General features: G+C 55.3%; 1 protein-coding gene across 5 annotated transcripts in view; it reads left to right on the top strand.

The window, feature by feature from the left end:
• Positions 1-26031, top strand: part of PAXIP1 (PAX interacting protein 1) — a 47259-nt gene extending 21228 nt beyond the window's left edge. For 3 of the 5 annotated variants that reach the window (XM_047694405.1, XM_047694404.1, XM_047694408.1), the window contains 16 exons: positions 1836-2474; positions 5351-5939; positions 6365-6459; positions 9322-9417; positions 10340-10477; positions 11112-11233; positions 11909-12093; positions 12795-12838; positions 14600-14667; positions 16018-16120; positions 16979-17147; positions 23333-23433; positions 24385-24519; positions 24610-24685; positions 24771-24831; positions 25567-26031. In XM_047694405.1, coding sequence (XP_047550361.1) covers positions 1836-2474; positions 5351-5939; positions 6365-6459; positions 9322-9417; positions 10340-10477; positions 11112-11233; positions 11909-12093; positions 12795-12838; positions 14600-14667; positions 16018-16120; positions 16979-17147; positions 23333-23433; positions 24385-24519; positions 24610-24685; positions 24771-24831; positions 25567-25582 — 2637 coding nt within the window. In that variant the 3' untranslated portion in view covers positions 25583-26031. The remainder of the gene's footprint in view (positions 1-1835; positions 2475-5350; positions 5940-6364; positions 6460-9321; positions 9418-10339; positions 10478-11111; positions 11234-11908; positions 12094-12794; positions 12839-14599; positions 14668-16017; positions 16121-16978; positions 17148-23332; positions 23434-24384; positions 24520-24609; positions 24686-24770; positions 24832-25566) is intronic. The other 2 variants (XM_047694406.1, XM_047694409.1) reach the window with 2 other exon arrangements.
• Positions 26032-26679: the final 648 nt, after the last annotated feature.

Here is a 26679-nt window from a genome sequence, read left to right as displayed (position 1 = left end):
ACTTCAGTCATGGTGTCTACACGGTGTCATTTCAAGGAGTTGGGCCTGCGGGGCGGGGGGGTGGGGGGGAATTGCCGCAGTCACACGGAGTTGGCGGCCTGGCCGTTTGGGGGGGGTGCGGTTGCGGCTACTGAGGCCTTAGAGCGCCGCCTTCCGAGCCTGGGGACCCGTTGTGCACAAACCGCTAAGGCTGCGTGTTGACCTTTAACTGCGGCTTCTCGTGGCAGCAGAACACTGAGCAGTAGGAACACCCGGGACAGCTAAATGCCCTGGAGGTGACAGCAGTGAGCCGTGAGCCGGGGGCTGGCAGCAAGGCAGCACAGCAGCGAGCCCGGCTCCAGCGGACAGGCCGTGGGCATGAGGCGGCGCAACGGCGAGCGTGGAGGCCAGAGCGCTGCGCGTTTGTCCGCTGGAGGCGCGTGAGCCGTGTCACCGAGGAGCCAGGCCGGGCAGGAGGCGGGGGGCGCGGGGATCTGTCTCCCGGCTCTCTGCGCTCGGCTTCATCTCAGGGTCACCAGAACGCCAGGGTAGGGGGCACGTGTGGCCGTGGGAGGTCGATCGTGAGATCTCAGTGCGGCCACGCCGTGAAGGCTCCGTGCGCTGGGACACGAAGCCGTCACACTGAGGACTGCAGTGGCTGCTCATCATGGGGTCACGACCACGTGTCCGTCTTTCTCTGCTTCACTGGTTAGTCGTGTGTGCTCCCCTGTGACCAAGTGTGCCTGTGTTTTAGAAAGGGTTAAAGTGGCCCATTCTCAGAAGCCACAGGCGGTGAAATCCGTACACGGGGGTGGTCTCCCCCTTCCTGGGAGGCAGGTTGGGCTGGATGGTGCTGCCCTCAGCCGTGCCACGCGGACGGCAGCCGTCTGTCTGTTCTGCACCTCCGGAACAGTCCTACTGCCTGTCCCCCTTGCCCCGACCGTAGACCTCAAGTGCCATCTTCGGGCTTCAGTGTGGGGCCTTAAGGACGGGCTTGCCCGGGAGCTGCCGTCCTCCTGGGCTGTGAGGCGGGGCATGGGGCTCTGTTGCCTGGGGGGCCGCAGCTAGCATCTCGGTTATCTCAGAGCTCTGGTATCCTCTTCCCGGTGCCTCCTATTTCCCATTTCTCTCTTTTTCCTTTGGGATTTGCTCCGTTGTACACCCTCACCTGGAGGAGAGCCCCTGCCTGTGACGCACCTTTTCCCTGGGCCGGATGCTGTGCTTGCTGCCGCCCCGGCCAGGCCTCACCATGCAGTGTGGCTTTCCGCCGTAGGGCCTCTCTCTGGGCTTATCCCCCCTCACCCAGCGCAGGCGCCTGTGTCATGCTCTCGGGGCGTTTACTTTCTCTCCCAAGCTAAGTCGTAAACCCCGTTAGGTCATGGGCGTGTTGTGTCCTTTGTGTCTCTGTGGACGGAGCTCAACAAACTAGACACCTCACTGGGAAAGCCTCCCCATGAAAAGCCGGCCACCCTCCCGCGACTGTGTTGGATGTCCTGAAGGCGCTCTTCCTCCAAGGTGTCAAAAGCTAGACGAGGTGGCAATTATTTATTTCATGTAAGAGAATTTTCCGTGGGATTGCTAGCTGTATTTTTTTCCTTAATTGATACCATTTATAAAAGTTACTTGAAACAGAATCTGTTCCGACCACTGTTGCCAGCCTGAGGCCAGCGTGAGATCCTGGGTCCTGGTTGGTTCCAGCTCCTGCGTCGGAAAGGAGTTTAAGCTCGTCTGCGTGTGATGACCGCTGTGGGGCTGGATGCTTCCGCCGCGCGCCTGTGCTGAGTTCTGTGTTCATATGCACACTTGTGGGGTGTTGGTCAGACTTACAGCTTTGCGTGTTTGTGCTTCGCTTGTAGGAGAAGTACGAGTGCGCGTTGAAGAGAGCGAGCATTAAGATCGTGACCCCTGACTGGGTCCTGGATTGCATATCAGAAAAAACCAAAAAGGACGAAGCATTTTATCACCCTCGACTCATTATTTATGAAGAAGAAGAGGAGGAAGAAGAAGAAGAGGAGGAGGAGGTAGAAAATGAGGAGCAGGAGTCCCCAAATGAGGGTAGTTCGGAGGGAAAATCCAGCCCTGCCAGCTCTCAAGAAGGATCTCCTTCAGGGGACCAGCAGTTCTCACCCAAATCCAACACTGAAAAGTCTAAAGGGGAGTTGATGTTTGATGATTCTTCAGACTCGTCACCCGAGAAGCAAGAGAGGAATTTAAACTGGACGCCCGCCGAGGTCCCACAGCTAGCTGCGGCGAAACGCAGACTGCCCGCGGGGAAGGAGCCTGGCCTCATTAACTTGTGCGCCAACGTGCCCCCCGTGCCGGGCAACATCTTACCTCCCGAGGTCCGGGGCAACCTCCTGGCCCCGGGACAGAATCTCCAAAGTTCGGACAGATCAGAAATGATCGCTACCTGGAGTCCGGCTGTGCGGACCCTGAGGAACATCACTAACAATGCTGATCTTCAGCAGATGAGCCGACCGTCAAATGTAGCACACGTGAGTCACTCCTTAAGCAGGGATTTGGGGGTCGGGTTTTATGGTCTGGTTCAGCGTAGTACGGTTACGTTCCGCTTCTTCAGAACAGTTGACTTACCAGCAGTATTTACTCGAGAACGTGTTTTACAGTCGTCTGCGTGCGTGCGTGCGTGTGGAGTTCAGTGTCTCTTCGACTCCGGCAGGACACCAGTGCTGAGAGCGCTCGCCCGAAGCAGGCTCCCACTCCGCCCGAACCCCGGGTTAGGGCGGCCGCAGAGAGAGGCCTGGTGGTGACCCGGTGCTCCTCATTCGCTGACAGTAGATAACACAACCGGAATTAGGAATTACTCGTTCCAGAAGCCTTAATCTTAATTGATAGTTTTGTGGCTGGAGCTTGTTGATGCAGCATGGGTGTTAAAGTTTTAGTAGGCGCGTTTCAATTTAAAACTGAAAGAACATAACTGAGATGGCGCATTGGCCGTGTACGTTTCTGCGGGCAAATAAGAAAGACGAGACTCCCACCCTCGTTTCAGATGGAGGAGCACCGGGTCACCACCAGGCCTCTCTCTGCGGCCGCCCTAACCCGGGGTTCGGGCGGAGTGGGAGCCTGCTTCGGGGCGAGCGCTCTCAGCACTGGTGTCCCGCGGGAGTCGAAGAGACACTGAACTCCACACGCACGTGTTTTACAAATAGAAGACGGATTTAGTTTAAAATTAGATGGGGAGTTGGGAGGATGTAGCTAACCATCGCGGTCTAAGTTGCGGATTCATAGTGCTTCGGAGCCGTGTTGTTTGCGGTGTAGCTCTTCTCGTGTTGGGCACTCAGTATGCAGGTGGCTTCGAGATGACGATGTCTCCTGTGACGGAACAGTTCCGACTCGACGTTCCCAGCTGCCCTGTGCTCACAGCCCCGCTTCCCCCAGCTTCTCAGCTCGTGGTCCCCACAGGGAAAGTGTCCCGGCCCTCCTGGCCTCCTGCAGAGTCCTGTTGGCCACTGTGAGACCAGCTGAGAGCACAGCCTTGGGCTCCCGGCTGTGGAGTGTATGTGGAGGGTTCCTGGGACCTTCCCGAGCTCCCTTTGATCTGGGGGTGGGGACGCAGGGGCAGCCAGCGGGAGGCAGACGACTGCTTGGGCCCCGCTTGCGAGGGCAGACGGGACTTTATTCCTTCTTACCAGTCCAGTTTACCTGCTGGTTCCCTCTGAGAGTAAAAAAATACAGGTACAGACTTCAGAAACTCCACTGGCATCCAAGGCTGTAAAGTGATAAACTCCCTCCCGCCCCTAACTCCGTTTCCCTCTGGAAGCAGCCGCTTTTCCCGACCCTGCTCGGTGCTTCAGGCTCGTGGTCCACCCCGTGAGGACACGCAGCTGTTCGCCCCCGGCCCTCGTGGTGGAGGCGTGCGTGTGCGCGTACCGGGGCCCATCTCCCTCCACCGCACAGGGTGTTCTTTACTACTTTGAAGGACAACAAAGAGATTATCACCGTTACTTATGATTCATTAAACTGTTTTCTCTGTGTAGAGCTCCAGTGAGGAGCCCTTGCATGTGCGGAGAACTTGCGGAGCTCGGCCTCTCCCTGTGCCGCAGCCGCACGAGCAGCCGCACGAGCCGCCGCACTGCTGCTCGGCGTGAGGCCTCGGTGATCACGTTCCCCTCGGGGATCGTAGGACCTTTGTGTTCCGGAGCCCGTTTAAGTGGAGGACGTGTTTTAAGGTCCTTCTTGAGATTTCTTTGTAGCTGTGGCTTACAGTAAAGTTAAATTTCTAGAGTTTTATTTAAATGTCAAGTGCGCTTTAAAAGTAGGGTCACGTTGTGTTTGTTTTTAGTAAAATCTCCTTGGTTGTTCCAGTTCTCTGGACCATCCGAGGATGGGGTCTAATTCTTGCTGTTGGAGCGTATCGGAGAAGGAGCTTCATCGTGGAACGTGTGTCACTTGGCACCGCACAGGGTAGTGCAAAGACCTGCCATCCCGTTCTCTGGTGTCTCCTGACTCCCTGTCCCATCCGCCCCAACCCCTCAGCTGGCACGGAGCGCTGCGCTGACTCCCGTCACTGTGCGGCAGAAGGAACCAGAACAGAAACAGTCTGGCTAGTCGGGTTTTTCTGTGGATCAGTACACTTCAGCTCCATGTAAAGAGCCCCAAGTCCTCTTTGAGGAAGGCTAATTGACCGGCTCTACCGAGGATTCCTCATTTGCGAGAACACTTAGCATTTAAACAAACCTCTGTTGGTGTCTTTTCTGGTCCCGGTTGATGGAGTGTGCCAGCGCACGGGCAGGGTGACCACAGATGAGGAGGGCCGGTGGCTCTGGGGGGTTATCTGCTGCCCGGGTCAGTGCCTTCACTCAGGGATGGTCTTCATGTTGACTCTCACCCAGCTGCTTTTGTTGTAGGAAGGGAGCTGGGTTCAGGCCGAGAGGCTTCTGGGTCTGCTGACGTTCCCCAGAGTATCCCTGGGTTAGCAGAAGTCTGTGGAGCGTTGTGGAGGGAGAAGGGGTCCCGGTGGGGCGCTGTGCGCGGCTGCATGTCCCACGGTGGCACCCACACTCGTGCTCAAGCCCACAAGAGCAAGTGGTGCCTTTGTTTTATTTATTTTCGCAGCCCTGTCACTGCTCTGTAGAGCACGTCAGCTGTACGAGGTCACAGGCTTGTCCGCTCCAGGTCGCGGGCTTATTTATGTCTTACTTGATCAAGTGTTGGCCTCAGAATGGGGGTCCCTGACTTTGTTGATGTCGGCGATGCTTTCACGAGTGCAGAAGAGACGTGCGTACTGTTGTCAGGCTTCCTGTCCGTTCAGCCGTCAGGCCGTGTGCCAGACGCGCGCACTCTGTCAGCGGAGGGATCGTGAGGACGTTCCAGTGACCAAGGCTAATGACTTTGCCTCGTGTTTGTTTCCTAGATCTTACAGTCCCTTTCTGCACCTACAAAAACCTTAGAGCAGCAGGTGAATCACGGCCAGCAGGGCCACGCGAACGCCAACGCGGTGCTCTTCGGCCAGGTGAAGGTGGCTTCCGAGCCGCACCTGCCGCAGCCGCCGCAGCCCCCGCCCCCGCCGCACCCGGTGCTGCACCTTCCCGCCCAGCCGCTCCTGCAGCTCCAGCCGCAGCCGCAGATGGCCCAGCAGCCGTACGCGCAGCCGCCGCCGCACCCCTTCCCCCCACAGCCGCTGCCCTTCCCCCAGCAGCAGCTGCACCGGCCCCAGCAGCCCCTGCAGCCGCAGCCGCACGTGCTGCAGCAGCAGCTGCACCAGCTCCAGCAGCACCAGCTCCAGCAGCAGCAGCTGCACCAGCTCCAGCAGCAGCTCCAGCTCCAGCGCCTGCAGCCGCCGCCGCCGCCGCCGCCGCACGCGCCCGGCCAGACGGCCCAGGCCCTGCAGCACCCGGCGCAGCCCCCGCACCAGCCCCCGCACCAGCCCCCGCCGCCGCAGCCGCCCCCGCAGTCCCAGCAGCCCCAGCACCAGCTCTTTGGACACGACCCAGCCGTGGAAAGTGAGTCCCGGGCGGTGCGTCTGTCTTTCTCCCAGAAGCCGTGTGCACCTCGGCGCTGAGGGCGGGGGCGGGGCGGGGGGCAGGGTGCGGAGTCATGCCCGCGCCTCGCACCCGACGAAGAGCAGGTGCGCGGCCTCTGCCACGGGGGCGGCGTAGCCTCCACGTGGTCGGCGCTGTCCCGCAGGACCGTCGCCCCGAGGGCGCCGGGGTTCGCTCTGTCGGTTCTGCTGTCGGATCTCACGTACAGACAGCCCTGCTGGCGCGCGCCCAGCAGCACCCCCAGCCTAGTGCTCCGGCTGCTGCCCGACGTCCTGGCCGGGAGTGGCCCACGTCACGCCTCCAGATGGAACGCGGCAAAGTGAGCGTGTGTGTGCGCGCAGACTCCGTGTTCACGGGCTTCCGCTTCTCCTGCCTTTCTGTGCCAGTTCCGGAAGAAGGCTTCTTACTGGGATGCGTGTTTGCGATTGCCGACTACCCAGAGCAGATGTCTGACAAGCAGCTGCTGGCCACCTGGAAGCGGGTGAGTCGTGCGCACAGAGGAAGAGCCTTGTCCCCAGCGCTCTGCTCCGAGTGTAGCCTGGACTGGACTTCACTCATCGGGGCGCCCTGCTCCCCCTCCCCCATGCACGCAGTGCCGCTGTGCACGTGTGACGGTGTCTGCACTCACAGTCCCTGCGACCTCGGGCAGACGCTCCTGGGCCGCGGGGTTGTTCAGCTGTGAGGGGAAAGTGAAGCGCACTCTCACCCTTCACGGCATTACAGCTCCCACATTCTACGGGGCACGGATTATTTGTATGTCCCTGTGGATGTGAGAATTAGAGGAGGGTTTCGGTGCCCTGGAGCAGGGACCGTGCACTTCTGTGTGCCTCAGTCCTGTCTCCAGAGGCCGTGCTGGAGCCCCTTAGCCTCTCCAGCGAGGAAGGGATCGCAGTCTCTCCTCGGGGAACTCTCGTGCCTGTGGTCAGCATTCTCTCTGGTGGCCTTTAAAGAAGAGAAGGTGGTACTTTTCCCTTCAGGGGCACAATCCCCAACTCAGTCAGATTTAAGAGAGAAAAGCGAGTGTGAGTCTGCTCACGTTCACCCGGGACGCGCATCCCTCGGAGCGTTCCTCCTGTGTCAACCCTGCTCTGCCCAGCTTGCTCTAATGCGGGGGATACCACGGGACGCACAAGACGCAGAAGGCGGTGTGTCAGTTGGCGAACTAGCCGTCCATACAGGACTGACGAGGCAGGACGGTGGGTGCAGGGCAAGTCGTGAGACAAAACATCACCCTTTGGGTGGCGGGTCTGTGCCTTGGGATGGTCTGCGGGAACAGGTGATTCCTGAACTCCGTCCTAAAGGACAAGTGGGAGTGGGCGTTGGAGGGTGTCCCAGATGGAGCAGCGCAGGTAGACAGGTGGCGCAGGTGGGGCTGGGACAGTGGAAGGCACATACTCTGGGCTGGGGCATCCCTTCTAATGCCTCCTTTACGTGCTGTGTTGTGGACGCTGTGTTGTGGAGTCTTCTCCTTATAGCTATTAGAGCACAGGGAGACAGGGGAGATGTACATTTTAAATCACAAAAGTTGGATGAAGGGAGTACAGGGACGTGATGCCAGGACCCTGTACTGGGGTGGTCGGGGGAGGGGGTGGGGCCCGTTTGAGAGTTACACCTGCAGAAAACTCTTCAAAATAAAATCACGGAAGTGTTAGGAGGCCATGTGTAGAGACTGTCCTAAAAAGCAGTAGAATAACTCAAAGAAAAGGTAGAGAAAAATTTGCTTTTGTTTTGTTGGATTAAAGGGTTAGCCCAGGAGGGCCAGCCTTAAACAGCAGGAGTGTGAGAGCAGGGGAGGTGAGGGCAGGGCACTCAGCACGGTGGGGCGGGGGGAGGGGGACTCGCCACGTCAGGTGCAGCTCAGGGTTCTGAAGGGGGTGACCCCGGCTGAGAGCGGCGAGGACAGCCTCCTCAGCCTTCCACAGTCAGTGGGGTGAGGGCAGGGGCCATGTCCGGCAGATGGGAAGGTGGGCGGCGGGAGGAGCCCGCCTCTGCTGGGGCAGGCAGAGGGGTCCCCGAGGGGTGGCACTGGGTAGAGCGGGGTTGCCAGGCCGCTTGGTGGGCTCATCGGCAAGGGGTGTGTTGTACCATGTGCTGCTGTGGGACGGGGCCACCCACAGCACCGTGAGTCGCGGCAGTGCTCGCTTCCTCGGGTGGGCACCAGGCAGCAGTGCTATAGGGTGGGGGGCCAGGGTTCGGGCTCCCTGCGGGCAGTGCGGTTGGGCGGGGGGGGGGGGGGCCTCCTGGCTTGCCTCCAGGGCGCGTGAGCTGTGGCCCAGCAGGGAGGAAGCCCTGCCCGTGGTCATCCATATCCCGTGGGGCTGGCCCGTACCCACGGAGGGGATCAGGCTCTCATCCAAGGGGAAGCACGTCGGGGACGTGTGGGCCTTGCTCTAGCTGCCGTGGAGTTCTCTGAAGGGCTTGGGAGTCAGGGGGAAAGACGTGCAGGACGGGAGGAGGGAGGCGGGAAGGCAGTTCTGGACCAGCCTGGGGAGGGCACGTGCGGTGGTGGACTCGGCCCGGAGGTGGACTCCAGCGCGAACGGTGATGTGGCCAAATGGGGGGGGGGTGGCCAGGGCTCTGTCCTGTTCTTGGAGGTGGGGGTACACAGCAGGTGCACCAGAGCCGGTGGCAGGGGAGGTGGCTATTTCCGGCAGGCCTCACCAGTGTGCGCGAAGGGCTAGAATAGTGAAGCTTAACAAGGAGATGAAGCAGAATTGCTTTGCGGGGCACGTCTTTTTCAGCAGACAGCCACAGTCTCTCGGCTGCGCTGTTTGGACTCTGACACCCCTGGCCCGCCGTCTGATGCGGTCTAACGCCTGTGTGGCACGGAGCAGCGCTGCGCCCCCGCTCAGGGTCTGAGTTAACAGTTTGTGGTGTTCACTGCTTTCACGCTGCTTTTTCTTTTCTCCCTTTAAAGAAACGAGTAATGGCTCTTAATCACGGGGGCTGTTTGGTCATGTCTGAAGCAGGTTTTCATTGTCACACCTGGGGGGGCCCTGGGGCGGTCCTGTTGGCATCCAGGGGTGCGGCCAGCGTCCTGCACGGGCTCGCCCTCCGCGCCACGTGGGTGGTGCCAGGTGGGGAAGGCCCTGCTTCAGGAAGAGGGCGCTCCATTTCTCGCTCCTCTCCATCCGGGGATTCAGATTCAGAGAGTGCTGGAGCTCATCTCACGTTGTGGTGCTGGACGGAAGCACCCGTAAACGCCGCGCACCCCCTTCGGCGAAGCAGACTATGAAAACCGGTAGTGGGTTGTTTTGAGAACAGTCTAACCTGAAAGTCAGTTCCCCTCTGTTTTCCTGAGTAGTTGCAGTTGAGGACAACTTTGGGTCTTGTGTGTGTCTAGATAATCCAGACGCACGGTGGCGCCGTGGACCCCACGTTCTCCAGCCGCTGCACACACCTGCTGTGCGAGAGTCAGGTCAGCGGGATGTACGCGCAGGTGAGTGGCCTCGGCTCTGATTGCAGCGAGGTCTGTCCCTTTTCAAGGATCATCCTAGGGTTCTAGAGTCTAGTGTCTTTGGAAAGGACTTTTGTCTACTTCTGAAAGGGAATACGTTTTTAGTGATTTTCGTCAACCTGTGCTGGGATAAATATGTTTGTGGACTGCTGGCCTCTATGTCTTTGAGCTTGGAGAAAGTGAAGGCGGTCCCAGGTGGTGTCAGGGAAAGGACACAGTCCTTTTACTCCGTCCAGAGCAGCACTGACCGGCTGGGGGGGCGGAAGCAGGATTTCCCGCTGTTGTGGGGCTGTGTACGTGCACAGGGCTGGAGGAGCGGCTCTAAGACCCCGTGGGGCACAGGCTTTCTCCTGGTGTCACCTCGACTGTTCCCTCAAGTCTCTTCTCCTCTCCTAACAGTGTTGTTGTTGGCAGACAGACAGCGGTCATTAGGTACATCATGAATGGCCACCCAGAAGCTCCTCTTAAACACTTTCCAACTGAAAACATAGAAGTGCTTATGAGGGTTGGTTTCTCTCCTCTGTGGTTAATTTTAGTGGGCGGTTATATTTTTTCAGAAGAAACTTGTTCTCTTTGGGGCCCTCGGTGTTCTTAAGGGAAATTTTCATGTTGATGATCACAAACCTTACTCATGATCAAAGTTATTTTTAAGGTTGTTATAAAATGTGTTGCTTTTGTTCCCCGTTGCAGGCTGCTTGTGTGTAGGTGGCCCCATTGTTAGTTGCGTGAGAATCCGCCTGCCTCTGTCATTTGTCCCTTTGGTAAAGCCAGCGCTTGGTACCCTGCGGTCCCCACAGGCCTTCCCACGCAGGTCCTGCTGCAGCTACACAGCCTGGCCGCTCTGTGCCTCTCCCGCAGCCGCACACACACCAGCCCGGCAAACCTGTAATCTTCTGTTTGGCAGGCGATCAGGGAGAGGAAGAGGTGTGTCACGGCGCACTGGCTGAACATGGTCCTAAAGAAGAAGAAGCTGGTGCCGCCTCACCGTGCCCTCCACTTCCCGGTGGCCTTCCCCCCAGGCGGAAAGCCCTGCTCTCAGCACGTAAGGGACATCCCTTGGCGTCGTGATCCTGTCCCGCCTGCCCGTCTCCCATGTGGGCCTCTGAGTCCCTGTCCTGGCATGCTCCCTCCGGCCCAGCTTGAAAGGGCCCTGTGGTGCCACTGTCTCATTGCCAGGTCCCTTAAAGCCATCAGAGTCCCCTGCATGGAGCAGAATTTCACAGGGTCTCTCCAGCCTCTGACGCTACTTAAAACCCTCAAGTAAACCAGGCCTTGCGTGCTGGGAGCGGCCCTGCTGGCAGGACTCATCCAGGGTTGTGGGGTCTCTCACGTAACCTCCAGGTTGGGGTTTAGTGAGAACGAGGAACTGGCCAGTTCACGTTAATGTGCTTAGTGAGAGAGCTTTGTTCAAATGATCCAGACGGCGTCCTGTTAACGCAAGCAAGATTTCCCTGTGTTTGCTGTCGTGTCCACTGCCCCCCCTCGCTTCCCCAGTGGTGACGCATGTCACCGGTGGACCGTGGACAAGAGGCTGGTTTGAACATTCACAGGAGGGGCGTTCCCGCCTGTGTGCAGGGACGCGGGTGACGCGTGGAAACACACGTGGGTAAAAGAGCAGGTGTTCACGGGTCAAATTGTCTCTGTGTCTTGGCCTTATTTGCTCTCTTTGTGCTTAGATTATTTCTGTGACTGGATTTGTCGACAGTGACAGAGACGACCTGAAGCTGATGGCTTACCTGGCGGGCGCCAAGTACACGGGCTACCTGTGCCGCGGCAACACGGTGCTCATCTGCAAGGAGTAAGCGCGGCCCTGGGGGGTTGGGGGGCTCCCGCAGGGGACCCCGGTGCGGGGTGGGGCTCTAGGTCCCGCAGGGACCCTGGGGGCCGGGTCCACAGTCCTCCTTGTTCCTGGTGGGAGTTGGAGAACCCAAGTCGGTCAGAAGAACGGCAGTGATCTTTTTGATAGCAGCAGGAGTGCCTATAAAAGGGAACGAAATTAGAGGAATCAATAAGATTGGGATTAAGTTGGGGCGCCTGGGTGGCTCAGTGGGTTAAAGCCTCTGCCTTCGGCTCAGGTCATGATCCCGGGGTCCTGGGATCGAGCCCCACGTCGGGCTCTCTGCTCAGCGGGGAGCCTGCTTCCCTCTCTCTCTGTCTCTGCCTGCCTCTCTGCCTACTTGTGGCCTCTGTCAAGTAAATAAATAAATCTTAAAAAAATGTTTAAAAAAAAAAAAAAGATTGGGATTAAGTTAGGTGCTGGGCATAAGGTGAACTTAGTAAACTAGCAGATAACCCAGTGACGCAGCAGGAGCCGGGACGCGTCCTGGAGTTGCCCGCTGGGGGTTACTGGTGACTCTGCCGAGATGCCCCCGCTCTTTCTATGGTACTGTGTTGAAAATACATGTTATTTTGAACAGTAGGCAAGTCTAACACTTAATAAAATGTGTTTTTTTCCTCAAAAAAAAAAAAAAAGACCCACCGGTTTGAAGTATGAAAAAGCCAAGGAGTGGAGGATACCGTGTGTGAACGCCCAGTGGCTCAGTGACATCCTCCTGGGGAACTTCGAGGCGCTGAGGCAGGTCCACTACGGCCGCTACACGGCGTTCAATCTGCAGGAGCCGTTCGCCCCGACTCCGCACTTGGTTTTCAATCTTCTGGGTAAGTGGGGTTTCTCCGGCATGTCAAGGGTTACAGGGCTCCCGCCGCCTTGCATTTACCGGAGGCAGTGTGCCTCCGTGCCCTTAGTCTTCCTGTCGTGTTCAGTCCCTGTCATAAGACGGTCATTCAGACTCTGCTTTACTGTGCTCGCTTGTCAAGTTCATTCGGCGTGAGGTCCGGATGGCTTTAATCACGAGAGAGGTCCTCGGTTTAAGCCACGATCTCTCTTTGGGACAGACGCACCTGTCTTCCTTCCGTTCTGAAATGAAAGCATCATAAAGATTCCTCGTCCTTCCTTGAAGCGTTCAACCCAGCCGATGTGTGGGGGACGTGCTGTGGTCCTTCACGCTGGCTCTCTGGTGCCATGGCCACGTGGTGGCGGTTCCCACGCCCAGCCGCCCGCCGCCACAGTGGGCTGTGGGACAGCTTCGCTTTGCACACCTGTTGCTGGGCTGTCGCTGCTGTTTTCCGTCATGCTCCTCACCCAGAGAAGGCTCGGCATGTTCACCCCCGCTCACTGTCCCCGCCTGCCCTCGTCCTGGAAGAGAAGTTAGCACAAGCCTAGTTCTGTCTTGTGTCCTTGATAAAATTGTCTACAAAGCCACCTACATGTCTAAGGTTACCAGCCCCAGAAAAGGTTTTCACAAACAGGCTTTCCACATAAGCAGCATTGTTGTAAAATAACTTCTCTTTCTCTGTAGATGCTTGGAGAGTCCCGTTGAAAGTGTCGGCCGAGCTGCTAATGGTATGTTCAGTCTTTGGCCAAGTCGCTTAGGCGGTCACTGTCTTATAAAAATGCAGGATTTGTTTGTTGGTTAAAAACTTTTTGAGTAATTAGTCCACGTAACAAATGAAGGTTGTATCTCCCCACCTGTCATAAAACGTTTAGCCCTGGGTCCTTTCCTCCCTTACCTGGTGGTGGTGGTTTCCGTCCTTGGTACTTCTGTGCGGACGAGCACTGTTGGCTTCCACGAGCCGTGTGGCTGTTGGAAAGAGCGAGAAGGAAGTAGGACAAACATACATCTTGTTTCCGTCTTGCGCACGGCCGGGAGCCCTGATGGCAGCACCGGCAGCTCCGACGCGCTCTGGGCCGCAGAGGAGACAGGAGGGGGCACCTGGCCATGTCGGGGGAGGTGTCTGATTCTGTCCTTGGCTCAAGTTGGAATGCTGGTGACCGTCAGGAGATAAGCCGGGCTGCCCTCCGGGTGGGGTGGTCGGTCAGATGTGATGGTGGGACACGAATGGTGTTTTCGGGTTGTGTTTCCGTGGCATGTCTAAGTAATGCCACACTGTAGAACCTGTCCCTGGTCCCTGTCACTGCTCACATGCCTGCCACCGCAAGGACAGCCGTGGTTTCCTTGGTGGGGGCTGTGGAAGTTAATGGTTCAGGGTTAGGTGCGTGTGACCGCGTGCACTCTGCTGGGTTTTTCCACTGATGGACTTGCAGGTCACGTGGAGCTATGGAGGGAGGGTCAGTGTCCCGCGAGCCGCCAAGGAGCGTGCTCTTGTCAGGATTACGAGAACGCCTCGGCCTGTGCCCTGCTTCCTGACCATCTGTGGTGCCACCTGCACGTCTAACGTCGTTAGAAGTCACTGACGACTGTCCAGAGTATTTCCTTCATCCTGATGATGTGATGACGTGGTCACGTGGGGTGGTTCCTTTCGCTTGAACTCACAGTTGTGGTTTTAATGAAACGTGAGCAGCTCGGACACCTGAGCAAAAGCAGATACTCTCTGGATCCATTTGGATGAGAGGGTCGTGGTGGCCTCGAGGATGAAGCTGGGAACATGGTCCTCAGGGAAGACCCGTCCAGGCCCCGCCCCGCAGACACCACCTTCCCTGTGGTTCCGTGCGGGCGGTCACAGCAGCCCGGTCACCCCGCTCGCGTCCCCTGCGTGTTTCTTGCTGCTGCTTGTCGGGGTGCCGTGGAGGGCCCGTGAGCCCGGCCCCAAGTCTGACGGGGTACGGGGGTCCCTGGGGTCGCCCGCGCACACGCTGACTTGCGCGGGGGCCGTCTACACCCGGCCGCGGTGGTTAGAAAGCGGTCAGGAGGGGCTCCGGGCCGTAAACCGTAGCGCGTCTCTGGAAGTAGCTGCGGAAGCGCCGCGGGCCGCCCTGTGACCGTCCTGTGATGCGCGCAGCCGGCGGCCCTGCTTGAGGGGCCGTCGGCTTCGAGGGGCTGTGGCCACAGTGACTGTATTCCCCACAGTCCACCCTGGGACACGAGGCCACACGCGTGAAGTGAAAACTGCCGCGTGGTGTTGAAGCGGTGGGGGGGGGGGGTGGGGACGCCCCGAGGGTTTGGGGGGCCTGGAAGGCGGGCGGCGAGCTGCACAGCAGCGTCTGGAGCCTGCTGCTGGCGGCGGCTCTCGTCGGGGTCCCGGGCGGGTGCTGGTGTCGCCGCGGTGTGGCACGTGGCGCATGGCCGTCACAGGAGCGCTGGCTCTTCCCCTTGTGGATCGCCCAGGGGGCCCGTGAGCTAAGCGTGTGACCCTTCACTTGCAGGGCGTGCGGCTGCCTCCCAAGCCGAAAGCCAGTGACTCGACGGCCCAGCCTTCCTCCAAGAGAGCCAGGTACGGCTGCCCCGCGCTGCCCGCTCGGCCCTCGGTGCATCTGGGGAGCCGGGTTCAGAGCGTTTGTGCAGTAAATGAGATTTGCTTATCGCCTCGCAACTTTGTTGTGGTTTGTTTCTGTCTCGTTGCTCGCCGTAAAAGTGAAAGGCAAGTATTTTTTTTTTTTAATTTAAAAAAAGCAGCTGTATTTTTGTTTTGTTTTGTTTTTTTATGCAAAACCTTATCGGAAGCTCGGGGGACGGAGCTGCTGTGGCAGAGTGAGCGGGGGGGGCCCAGCCGTGCGCGCTGGGCTGGGGCTGTGCCCGCGCACGTGGGAGGGCGTGTGCGGGGGCTCGGGGCTCCCGTGCTAAAGAGCAGGTCGGCCGGCTCCGGGCAGCAGTGGCGTCCCAGCTGTCCCTGGGTGAGTCAAGCACAGGGGACACAGGATGAGCCGGGAGCTTGCTGCTTCATCCGGGCGTCTTCCAAAGCCCTGATTTCCCAGCTGGACGTGCGAACCACAGTTGACCTGCTTGGGCTGTGCCCTGCGGTCACCAGCTTCCCTTAGTCTCTCCCCTGCTCTGCATCCTGCCCGTTCCACCCCCACATCACAGTATGTGAGTCACAGAAGGATTCGGTAACGTTCTGATTGTGTGACCATATCTAATAGGGCGGGAGCATGAGCAGTGGCGGGGCCGTGGGTGCGGACGGGGAGAGAGAGGATCTCAAGCAGACTCCATGCCTGGTGCCGAGCCCGGCTCAGGGCTCGATCTCATAGCCCTGAGATCAAGAATTGGGTGCTTAACCGACGGAGTTACCAGGGCCCCTATGATCATTTTTAAATGGTCATGTAAATGCTCCAAATGAACCTTAAAAACTATTTTATGTAGACGGTCTCAAACGTAAGGTAAAAATGGAATTCGAAAATGTTAAGGTTAAGTAAAAGACTGAGTGATTTAATTTAAAAAGTGTGCTTAAGTCCAATAGCTTGCGTTGAGCCTCCGATATTTGTAAGACTGGGCGGAGGCCCTGCGAGCGGCTGCAGCTCCCGGGACGCCCCCGCAGTGGCTGCGCACACCCAGAACAGGTCCTTGGCAGAACCATCGAGACAGGACTTGAGAACATTTGTCATTGGGAGGGGGAGGGGGTCAGTGGGTTACTTTCCTTGGAGGCACCGTGCACAGTCTTTTGGGGAGACCGTGGAAGATGTGGGAAAGACAGGATAGGTGCCTCCCATTCTCCCTGATGGAAAAATCCCCACATGCTTAAAGGTCCCAGCAGTTGTTAAAATAAAAATGATCTTTAGCAAACAAGGGGTTTTAGTAGTTTCAAGTGAACAAAGTCAGCTTTGTGTTTTCTGTATTCATTTTACAGAATCGAAGATATACCACCTCCCACCAAAAAGTTAACACCAGAATTGACCCCTTTTGTGCTTTTCACTGGGTTTGAGCCTGTCCAGGTTCAACAGTATATTAAGGTAAAATTATATTCTGCTTTCTGTAAGGATATTTTGCCCTGTGCCTTTCTGTATATATTTGTTTTAGGGTAGCAGTTAATTAAAATTACATTGAGTCAGGAATATCCCAATAGTCTTAATAACATATAAAGTAGTTGTAGTAGTTTTTATAGTAATAAATAGTCATTAAATTGTTGAGGGTTTTCACCTCGTTCTGTGCTTTCTACATAGACACTTGCTTTCTTAGTAGGACTCTGGTGATTAGACCGAGACCCGTTTTTATAGCTGTGGGAACAAGAGCAAGCCTGCTCGAAGGCCATCGTCCTGGAAACGCCCAGCTTAGCCCCTCGGCGTCTCCCACTGAAGCCGCAGGCCACCTGGGGGAGGCTCAGGGAATCATGTCCTTGGACAGGAAGTGGGGACATGACCTCAGACACACGTCCTGGAGCAACAGCTTCCTATTGCTGAGCTGTGGGGGTGGGGTGCAGTGAAAAGTCTGTGACTGTCATGTTGGATTCCTACCTTGTGCTTTTCCTTGTTTTTAAGGGAAAGAAACTCCTTACAGATACGATTCTAGGTTCAGTACAATTTAATTTTTTGTGTTCACAATTGAGTGTAGACCCTTGGTGTTTTCCGTGTGCTCGCATCTCCTCGGTCACGTCTCTGCTGGGATTCTTTGAAAGCAGAGACTGTAGGTCACCGTGCTTCACGCACCCCCGTGTCAGCTGCGGGTCTGAGATGCACTGCCTGGTGCTAGGGGACTTTATTGGTAGGGAGGTGGCATCTGTGGCCGTGATGACAGCCATGGGTGCCGTCCTTGCCACGCTGTCACGGGGTGTTGAGGCCGCATTCGTCGCTGCCCTGTGCTCCTCCCTTCAGAAGCTCTACATCCTGGGGGGCGAGGTCGCCGAGTCGGCGCAGAAGTGCACGCACCTCATCGCCAGCAAAGTGACGCGCACGGTCAAGTTCCTGACGGCCATCTCCGTGGTGCAGCACATCGTGACCCCGGAGTGGCTGGAGGAGTGCTTCAAGTGCCAGAAGTTTATCGGTACGTGCTGCCGTCGCGCCCCTCGCATTTCGTGCTACGAACAGACCTACTTTCCCTGGAGTTTGTCCGTTTTCGACCCTGCAAACACCAGTTCGCTATTTTACTCCTGAGACTCACCGTTAAATTCGTGAACTTCTTCCGCGCTCCAGCGAGTCCGTGGCCATTCTTGTGTTGTGCTGCGGGGTGGTCGGTCGGTCACTCAGGCAGTGCTAGGGAAGGGGAGCTCCCCGCCACCACTTGCTGGGTGCTGACCCGGGTATTTTGTTGGAAACTGGCAGTAGAAGGCGGTCCCCGCAGGCAGCGGTATCCGTGATGGTCCCGGCCCGGGTTTGATGGCAGGTTCCGTCGGAGGGATGGGGTCTGCCTCCCCTTGCCGGCCTCCCGTTGTTCAGAGCCCCAGGAGTGAATTCCTTCTGGGCAGTCGGGAAAGGTTTGTCTCTTAGTTTACCCCAGTGTTTTTAGAACTTGCTATGCAGAGAGTGAATACGAACTCCAAACCATTTCTCCATGAAGCTTTATGGCCACAGTTCATTTGCGCCTTCGTTAGCGTCGGAAGCAGCGGCACTGTCCTCTGTGTGTGAGCCTTCCCAGCCCACTGGAACCCACATCCTCACCCCTACCTGTCCGCTGGAGCAGGAGAAGGGAGCTTGGCCCCATGACAAGTGTCACCACAATCTGTTTAGTTTCTTGTTTTGGTCTTTAAGCCCCAAGCGCTGTGGCGGTAAGACTTAACTCCTGCTCTCCTGTCTCACTCTCCTTCCCGGCCTCGTGCGGCAGCGACAGCAGACCAGCCTCTTCTTACGGGACACACGCACACTCTCCCTCTCTCCCTCTCTCACACTCGTGTTTCCCTGCCAGCCGTGTGCCCCGGGTCCTGCACCCCCTTGCCGCCCTCCCGGGGCAGTAGGACGATACAGACCCACCAGACCCACAGAGACCCTCCTGCTCCCCACCAGCCTGGTGCTGTTCTGACCCATGAAACTAACAGTATTTGTCCCGAGCAGGGCAAGTGCTTGTTCACGTTACACTGAGGCATTTCCGGTCCATGTTTAAACCTGGTTCAATCTTTAGTTGAAACAGTAAAACAGTAAAGAGTATATATATATTTTAAAGTTCCGGTAGTCTGGGGCCCCTGGGTGGCTCAGTGGTTAAGCCTCTGCCTTCGGCTCAGGTCATGGTCTCAGGGTCCTGGGATCGAGTCCCGCATCGGGCTCTCTGCTCAGCAGGGAGCCTGCTTCCCCCTGTCTCTCTCTGCCTGCCTCTCTGCCTACTTGTGATCTCTGCAAAATAAATAAAAATAAAAAAAAAAAAAAAGTTCCGGTAGTCTGATATATAGGTGAGAAATTAGGATCCAGATGAATAAGTTATCTTAAGACACTTAGGTTTGTTGTTTATAGCAAAGCGAGAACCATACTTTAAGTTCCATGGTGCGCTCTCCAGGTCAATCATAAGGAAAGAATCCTTTACATGAAGATCAGTAGTAAATCCTCAACTATAATAGTGTAGCGGATTCTTGTTATTTGTGGTAATTACGCTCTGCAGCGCAGCCACAGACCCCGATTCGGGAACACCGAGCCGTCACTCCCAGAGGAAAGTCAGGGCTGGGTTCCCGCAAGCCCCGGTCACGTTTTCATCAGCGGGTCAACACCTACCCTCGTGGGCTCCGTAAGACCTTGTTGGCTGTGCGCCCCTGTTTAAAGACGCAGTTAAGATCTATTCTGGCTCCTTCCTCCCCGATGGCCTGGGCAGCCCCGCAGTAGCTGCGCCCGAACGGAGCCGTCGCATCTCGTGCTTTGTCCAAACGGCAAGACGGCCTCTTCCCTGGGGGCCACAGCGCCACGCTCTGTGCCGGGGCCCTGAGACTACAGTCACCAAGAGAAACCAGGAAAATGGGAACAAATTCACGCGAAGTCGACCTCAGGAAGGAAACTTCTTTGTTGTCTAGCGCATCGCCTTCTGGGGACAGGCGCGTCCTGGGGCTACGGTCGCCGTGGCTGTGGAAATACCACGAGCACTGGCGCGAGGTGACGGATGCTTCGTACCAAGTAGGCAAACCCACAAGTACGGAATCCACAAACAACGAGGATGACTGTAGTAACACTCAGAGAGTTTTTTCAATGAAATTAATTTCTTTGTTCTTAAAGGTTGTTAATGAGCTACGAAACCTAATGGTGTGGGCCAAAGAACAAAGCTGTAGAAACAATTCCCATAAACTCACATATTAGCTCCCAATTTTGTAGACGAGCCGTAAAATTTAGAAGTGACAGTCTGCTCCTTTGCTGAAGTTTGAGTTGCTTAATTTACCAACTGTACCCATTTGTGACACATGATTCTTTTATCCGTTTGTAAAGTTCACAGCAGACCCCATTTCACGAAGTTTTGGCTGACTGACTCACTTGTGTGGCGTAACTGTTGACCTCTGAGGGGCAGAAGGGGTTCAGTTGCTAGTAAACACTTGCTATGTACTAGTGATAAATATTCCTACATCTCCTGTCCCGCCCCCGAGTATCAGGATGGAAGCGTGTTTGCAGGTCACGGTTGTTGCCTTCTCGGAGTCCTGTCGCTGGAGCCGGCCATCCACGCCGTTTTAGTGGCTTCTCGTGCTCAGCGAGGTGCATCTCTGTGTCCCCCCGTCCCTTCACGGCTTCGTAGCTCGTTTCTTTGTGGCACTGAGCGTGGACCACAGTTGATCTGTTCGCCGACGGGAATTTTGACAATTATGAATACAGCTGCCGCCATCATTCTTGTGTAGCTTTTGTGGGGCTGTGACTTAGAGTCTGTACCAAGGGGTGTGATTGCTGGATCATGTGGTAAGAGTGTGGTTAGTTTGGTAAGAAACCACCAGACATCTTCCACGTTAGCTGCCCCATTTTGCATTCCTGCCGGAGACGAAGGACAGTTCCCGTCGCTCCACATCCTTCCTTGTGTTTGGTGGTGTCATTGTTTTGGGTTTCTGCCATTTTAGTAGTTGTGTAGTGGTCACCTCGTTCTGTGGTAGTTGGCAGCGCAGTGATGACTTAGGACATGGAGCGTCTTTTCATGCACTTATCTGCCATCTCTGTCTTCTCTGGTAGCCACGTCTATCCAGAGTTTTTGCCCGTTTTGTAAATTGAGTTGTTTCTTATTGTTGAGTCTCAGGAGGTCTTTGTATATTTTGGACAGCAGTGCCGAGTCAGTTGTGTCTTTCCAACTGTTTTTTGTCTGTGGCTTGTCTTCTCATTCTGTTGACATTATTGTCCCAGAACACAAATTTCTTATTTTAATGGAGTCCAGCTGACCCGTTATTTCTTCCGTAGATCTTGCCTTTGGTGTTGTCTCTGAAGTCACTGCCATACTCAGGGTCATCGAGATTTTCTCCTGTGTTCTAGGAGTTTCATAGTTTTATACTTAGGTCTGTGACCCATTTTAATTTTTGTGAAGGTTGCAGAGTCTGTGTCTGGATTCCTAGGTTCGTTTCTTGGATGTGGACATCCAGTTGTTGAAAAGCTGATCTTTGCTCAGTCGTATTGCCTTTTCCTTTCTTAAAGACCAGTTTATGTTGTTGATGTGGGCCTGTTTCTGGGGTTTCCTGATCAGTTCTTTGCTGGTGCCACGCGGTATTGACTCCGTGAGCATTGAGCTGAGCTTGGAAGGAGGCCTTCCTCTTCGTTCTTGTCCTTCAGTGTTGAGTTGGCGTCTCTGGCCATTTGCCCTCCGTATCAGCTTTAGGATCAGTTTGTCGGTGTATGCAAATCACTTATTTACTGAACGATTTTATTTCTTGATTTGAGAGAGTGTGCATGCAAGAGAGGGAGAGAGAGCATGAGCGGGGGGAGCAGCAGGCAGAGGGAGAAGCAGGCTCCCCGCTGAGTAAGGAGCCCGATGCGGGAGTAGGTCCCAGGACCCCGGGATCATGACCCGAGCCGAAGGCAGAGGCTTTAACCCACTGAGCCACCCAGGCGCCCCAAATCATTGATTTTTAATAAACATTTAAAGATTTTGTTTTGCCAAAAGTTGACACTTCGGGATTATTTTCTTAATTTCTCAAGAATACTGACCTTACTTGGGTGGTTTGTAGTAGGTTCTGAAGTTTTGCTTTCAGAGTCATTTCTTCATTTTACCCATCTTTTAACATTTTATAAACATACTTTTTAAACATAGTTTATACATAGTTGGTTTTTGATTTAAGAAAAATAAAATAGTTGGCTTTGATTAAAAAAAAAAAATCTAATTTATTTGAAACAATCACTAAGCTACCAAACAGCTACAAGTGTGGTATACAGTGCTGGTCTCTCCTGACCCATGGAAGGGCTCCGCCAGAGGGCTGCACCGCCGTCCCCAGCACCTTGACCTCTGTCACCCACGGAGAAGGCCATCGTGCCCCGTGGCCACAGTACAGCCCTGAGTCCAGTCTGTGGCCACTCAGTCAGCTCTGCCTGGCTGTCCCCGCAGTGTCCCTCAAATCCAGCGGGTCCGGGTCGGAACCGTGCACACGGTCACCGTGTCTCCTTGGTGTCCTTTGTCGCTTCGGTTGGTGGTTTGATAGAATGTCCCTCTGTCGGGGATACCAGCCGCTTCCCCCCGATTGAGGGCAGGGCCTCCCCACCTGGAGCCGGGCCTTGCAGCACCCCTGCTGGGGCTCGTGCTGTTCTGCTGTGTGACTCCTGGGTCCCCGTGATCCCTGGAGCAGGTGCCGTCTGCGGGCCTTCTCTGTGCGGATGTCGTTTACGGGGAAGGACGTCGAAACGGTGCCGGTATTTCTGTTCATTTGATTTGTTGTTTCCTGGTGTGGACTCCTTTTTAAATTTTATTCCGTGGGTTGTTACTGTGCTGTCTTTGACGTCCAGTGAGAGCCACTCCGGCTGGCTTCAGGGCCCTGTGCTCGGTCCCCTGGGTCTTTGAGCACTTCCTGGCTTTTGGCACAAGGAGGTTCTGGGCTCACGTTTTGCTCTGCGGCCCTGCGTCGGTCTGGTTTGGTTTTGAGATTGGAGCGCAGAGCCCAGGGTAGCGTCTCCTGCGCCCAGGCTGTCAGGGCCGCTGCTGCTCTCGGGTCGCTGCTCCGGCGGGGGCGCTGGCTGCTACCCGCTGACCCATCACCAGGTCCTGGGAAGGCACAGCTGCCTTGCCGGTTGCCCTGGACATTTGCATCTGAAGTGTCGTGTGTGACCGCACCTTTGTTCATTTTGGATTTCTCCAATTTTCAGACCTTGTCTTCCCCCACTTGAAACAGTGTAGCAGCTTCATCTGACTGGCGGATCAACTGACTCTCCGGTTAGTAATTTGTCTCTTTGCTGAGCGGACTGTTCTTGGTCGTGGTCAGCCGGCTGGCTGGTGAGCAGAGCGCGGCTTCTTCTCTTCTCCGGCTTCTCCGGGTGTGAAGCCTCAATGCTTTATGAACAGGACCTTAGGCAGAAACCGCGCGTAGCCTGCAAGCCCTGGCATGTGTCGTCTTGCTCCCCCACCTCTTCCCTGTGCCGCGCTTTGGGCGACTGTGTCATCAGTTAGAGCTCGCTGTGTTACGCGACCTGGTTGTTACTATGACATGAGGAAGAAATGCTTCCCTGAGCACGGGACTTTGACAAGAAGCATAAAACATGTGATCTTTGACTTTTGGTAAATTGGACGTTTCTTAATGTTACTGTAAGAACTCTGAAAGACAGAGTTCTCCTACAGCCTCAAGATTTGGTGAAACTATTCCTAGTAAATTGCTGTCCACTTCCATATATTGAGAAGGAATCTGTTAGATCTGTGCAATTTATCACCAGCTCCTTGAGTCTAACGAGGCCGGCGGTCGTCACATACACATTGGATGTGATGTGGGTTCTGAGCTGGTCCCCCTGGGCCTGAGTTCTCCTTCAGGGTCTGTGAACTCGCTGAAACCATGTGGAGTGGGCAGGGGTGTGGAGAGAAGGTGGGCAGTGGAAGAGGGTCCCCAGCTGTCAGTCCATTTGTTTTCAGGAGCGTATGACCCCAGAGGTGAAGATCCGCCGTGGAGAAGGAAGTCTGTCTGTCTGGTTGTCTGGCTGTTTTCAGGGAAGAGCGAATGAAACAATAGCGGAGATTTCCGTATTCAGCGGTTTCCCTGGGGGGGGGGAGGGGTGAGCCGCGTGCGACATGCCCTTGACCTGCTGCCAGGAGACCTCGGGGGCGGATCCCGTGCCTGGTCCCCCGGGAGTCTGCGCTGAGTGGGCGGTTCTGTTTTCCAGACGAGCAGAACTACGTGCTCCGGGACGCGGAGGCCGAGGTGCTGTTCTCCTTCAGTCTGGAGGAGTCCCTGAAACGGGCACACGCCTCCCCGCTCTTCAAGGTAAAGGGTGGTCACTGGCGTCCCCGCGGGTGCCCGGCACAGGGCCCAGCAGTGGAGGGGCTCGCACACTCCTGGCCCCGGGAGGCTGGTCCTCCTCCCGGGACTCGTTCCTGGGGGCCCCTGCCGGAGGCCCAGCGTGCCCTGGGAGCGCCGCTGTCCGTGTCCGTCACACACGCATGACAAGGCAGGCTGCCCGTGCTGTGCTCATGAAGGACCGAATCAGCAAGAGACGTTTAGGTTGATTTTTCTTTTTATAATCCTTGGTATTTCATGTTCTTCTCATTAAATCCATACTCAGCTGGAGAATGAAGATTCTTGGAAAAAAGAGTAATTGAACGTGTGCCTAAATAAGACCAAAAATTTTTAAATATTTGTTAGATAAGATACTTAGAACAGCTTGAAAAATTTTTTTTGTATTGATCTGTTTTTACTCTTTTCAGGGAACCAGCTTAGGAATGAGAATGGAAATGTTAAGATGTATCTTAATCTAAAATAGTCTTGAGTTTTCTGAATGTTTTATGAGCGGTTTAAAACACAATAGTATTGAGGGCAGATAACAGCTGTTAGAAAGGTATGTCTCAGCCGTCGGAGCCCAGAGATCGCAGGGTCTCGAGCAAGGGTCACGCAGGTGCCCGGCCGCCTCTCGCCTGTGCCTGGAGATGGACGGCCTAGTGTTCTCGCTGACCTCACGGAGTCCCTCACGTCTCTCAGGACAGGGGTCCAGTTCCTTTGGCCCCTCCCAGGCCTGACCTGCCCTGGCGGGACACTCCAGCTAGCTCAGACGGGCACCCTGGCTCTGGGCCCATGTCAGGTGGTTGACCGGGGGGGCGGGGGACTTCTGTAAGGCCACGGGATTATACATTTGGTCAAAAATCGCAGTAGAATTCATGAAAAATTACATACCCTAAAATTTCAGAGCAGTTAAAAACGTGCTCATATTTTTATCTTTAGGCAAAATATTTTTACATCACACCTGGAATCTGCCCAAGTCTGTCCACCATGAAGGCGATCGTGGAGTGTGCAGGAGGACGGGTGCTGTCGAAGCAGCCGTCCTTCCGCAAGCTCGTGGAGCACAAGCAGAACAAGGTGGGGAGAGGGCAGGCGGGCCGCTGACGCGCGCTGTGCCCGGTGCGAGTCCTTGTTCGGTAACCGATAAACTCTTTTTCTTTTCCTTAGAGTTTGTCAGAAATAATTTTAATATCCTGTGAAAATGACCTTCACTTATGTCGAGAATACTTTGCCAGAGGAATAGGTAAGTCTCGCCGCGCTTGCCCGTAATGCGTGTGCGTGGGCACAGCAGCACGACTGCGCTCACGGGGCTCATCCGTCCCTTCCAGACGTTCACAACGCGGAGTTTGTTCTGACGGGCGTGCTCACCCAGACCCTGGACTACGAATCATATCCTTTGGGCAAGCAGCTCCCACCGCCCGCGGAGTCGTGTGTATTCCGCGTACGTGCCTGACTTAGTGATTCTCGCAGATCCAGTGCTATAAGGATTTTATGTATTTGTATGTACTTTCCAGATTTTTTTTTAATTTTTTTTTCTTTTAATTTTTTTATGTGACAGAGAGATCACAAGTAGGCAGAGAGGCAGGCAGAGAGAGAGGAGGAAAGCAGGCTCCCAGCTGAGCAGAGAGCCCCATGCGGGGCTTGATCCCAGGACCCTGAGACCATGACCTGAGCCGAAGGCAGTGGCTTAACCCACTGAGCCACCCAGGCGCCCCACTTTTCCACATTTTTAAGAAATACCTGTAAATGCCTGTTCTGTGCTCCTTTTACTTTCAGAAAGAAGAGCCACTTTAACAGTTAGGTGGGTGTCCTGTCAGGGGCCTTTTCCCCACCGAGAGACAGAAGGAGACGGATTAATTTGGCCCCGGGAGGATGGGTCAGAACTGCAGGGGTTGGCAGGTTCGGGCGGGCGGTGGGGGGCGGCCTCCCAGACGGTCCGTGCTTTATTGGCCGTGACCGGGTCAGAGACGCATGCCAGGTCCTGCCACTGCGGAGAGCACAGGACGGACTAGTTTACCCGGGAAAGAAAAATGGCACCACGGTGCTCACTTACCTAGACTGGGCGCTCTGGAAGGGGTGTGAGTTCGCACTGTGTGAGACATGTTTTTTCCTCAACGAGCCTACATATAAATTTAACTGATGGCATTGCCACTGCGACTGGAGCCCTGGGACGACAACCGGCAGTGCCCGCTGCGGGGCAGACCGGGCCGCGCTCCCCTTCAGAGGCCCGTGTTCTCCAGCTGCTGCAGGACGCAGGCATTTTAAAGCAGGAGAACAAATATAATAAATATTGTGCATCTTATTAAGATGTGTAATTTTATTCCAAGGAAACATAAATTATGTTTTGTATTATATGAATTTACAAGCCCACATTAGGTTTTATGATTCATTTGCCAGGTTTTTAAATGTTTTCACAACACTGTTAACAGAACTTCGGCTATAAATAAAATGGTGTAAATAAAGACCTATCTCTAAATTATGGATGTTAAAGATTTGAAACGTTTTGTACTTTGATTATTTTTTTCTTATACTCTTTTCTTTTATATTGAGATCTTGCCCACATTTTAAATAAATGTACTTTTGAACTTAGAACTGAGTGACCCTTGGCTTTGTGCACAATGTGTAGGATTTACATCAAACTGGATCATGTTTCAAGTAATTTCAAGGCAAAACAGGATTTCTGGATGGCAGCCATGCTCTGCCAGCGGCATAAATGCCCAAGCAGCGGGCCAGCCGCCGCTGCAGCAGTGCACCCCCCAGTCAGAACCTGGAGACCCGCGTCTGTCCCGCTCCGATCCAGACCCCGTGCTCCGCCACTTCCTGCTGGATCGACTCGGAGGCCGCGGTCCCAGACGGTCAGGGCTGCTGTCACTGCTCATCGGGCGTGTTCCCGAAACACTGAATTTGCTTCCATAACAATTTCTGAAATGTCTTCCCTAGAAACAGTTGAAATCGTTGGGACCCACGTGGTAATTCCTGAACTGCACATTCTCTCAGTTTCATTCCCGAGTACAGTTTAGGTGCCGCACATGCACTAAAGACGCGAGTACAGAACCGTGTTATGGGAACTGTCACTGTTCCTGGAGCGCTTTGTGACAGCACCCCCCCCCCCCCCCCAAGGACATCACTTCTTCAGGTGTTCCTCCCAGCTCTGCTGTGGTCGGGCCATGTGTAGCTCTTTGACCAAGAGGGAAGGAAATCTCCCCACATTTCACAGTTGAAAGGGTCCGTGTCTAG

Source organism: Lutra lutra, chromosome 11 (genome assembly GCF_902655055.1).
Source record: "Lutra lutra chromosome 11, mLutLut1.2, whole genome shotgun sequence".
NCBI classification, from domain to species: Eukaryota; Metazoa; Chordata; class Mammalia; order Carnivora; family Mustelidae; genus Lutra; species Lutra lutra.
This window is presented reverse-complemented; position numbering and strand designations above follow the sequence as displayed.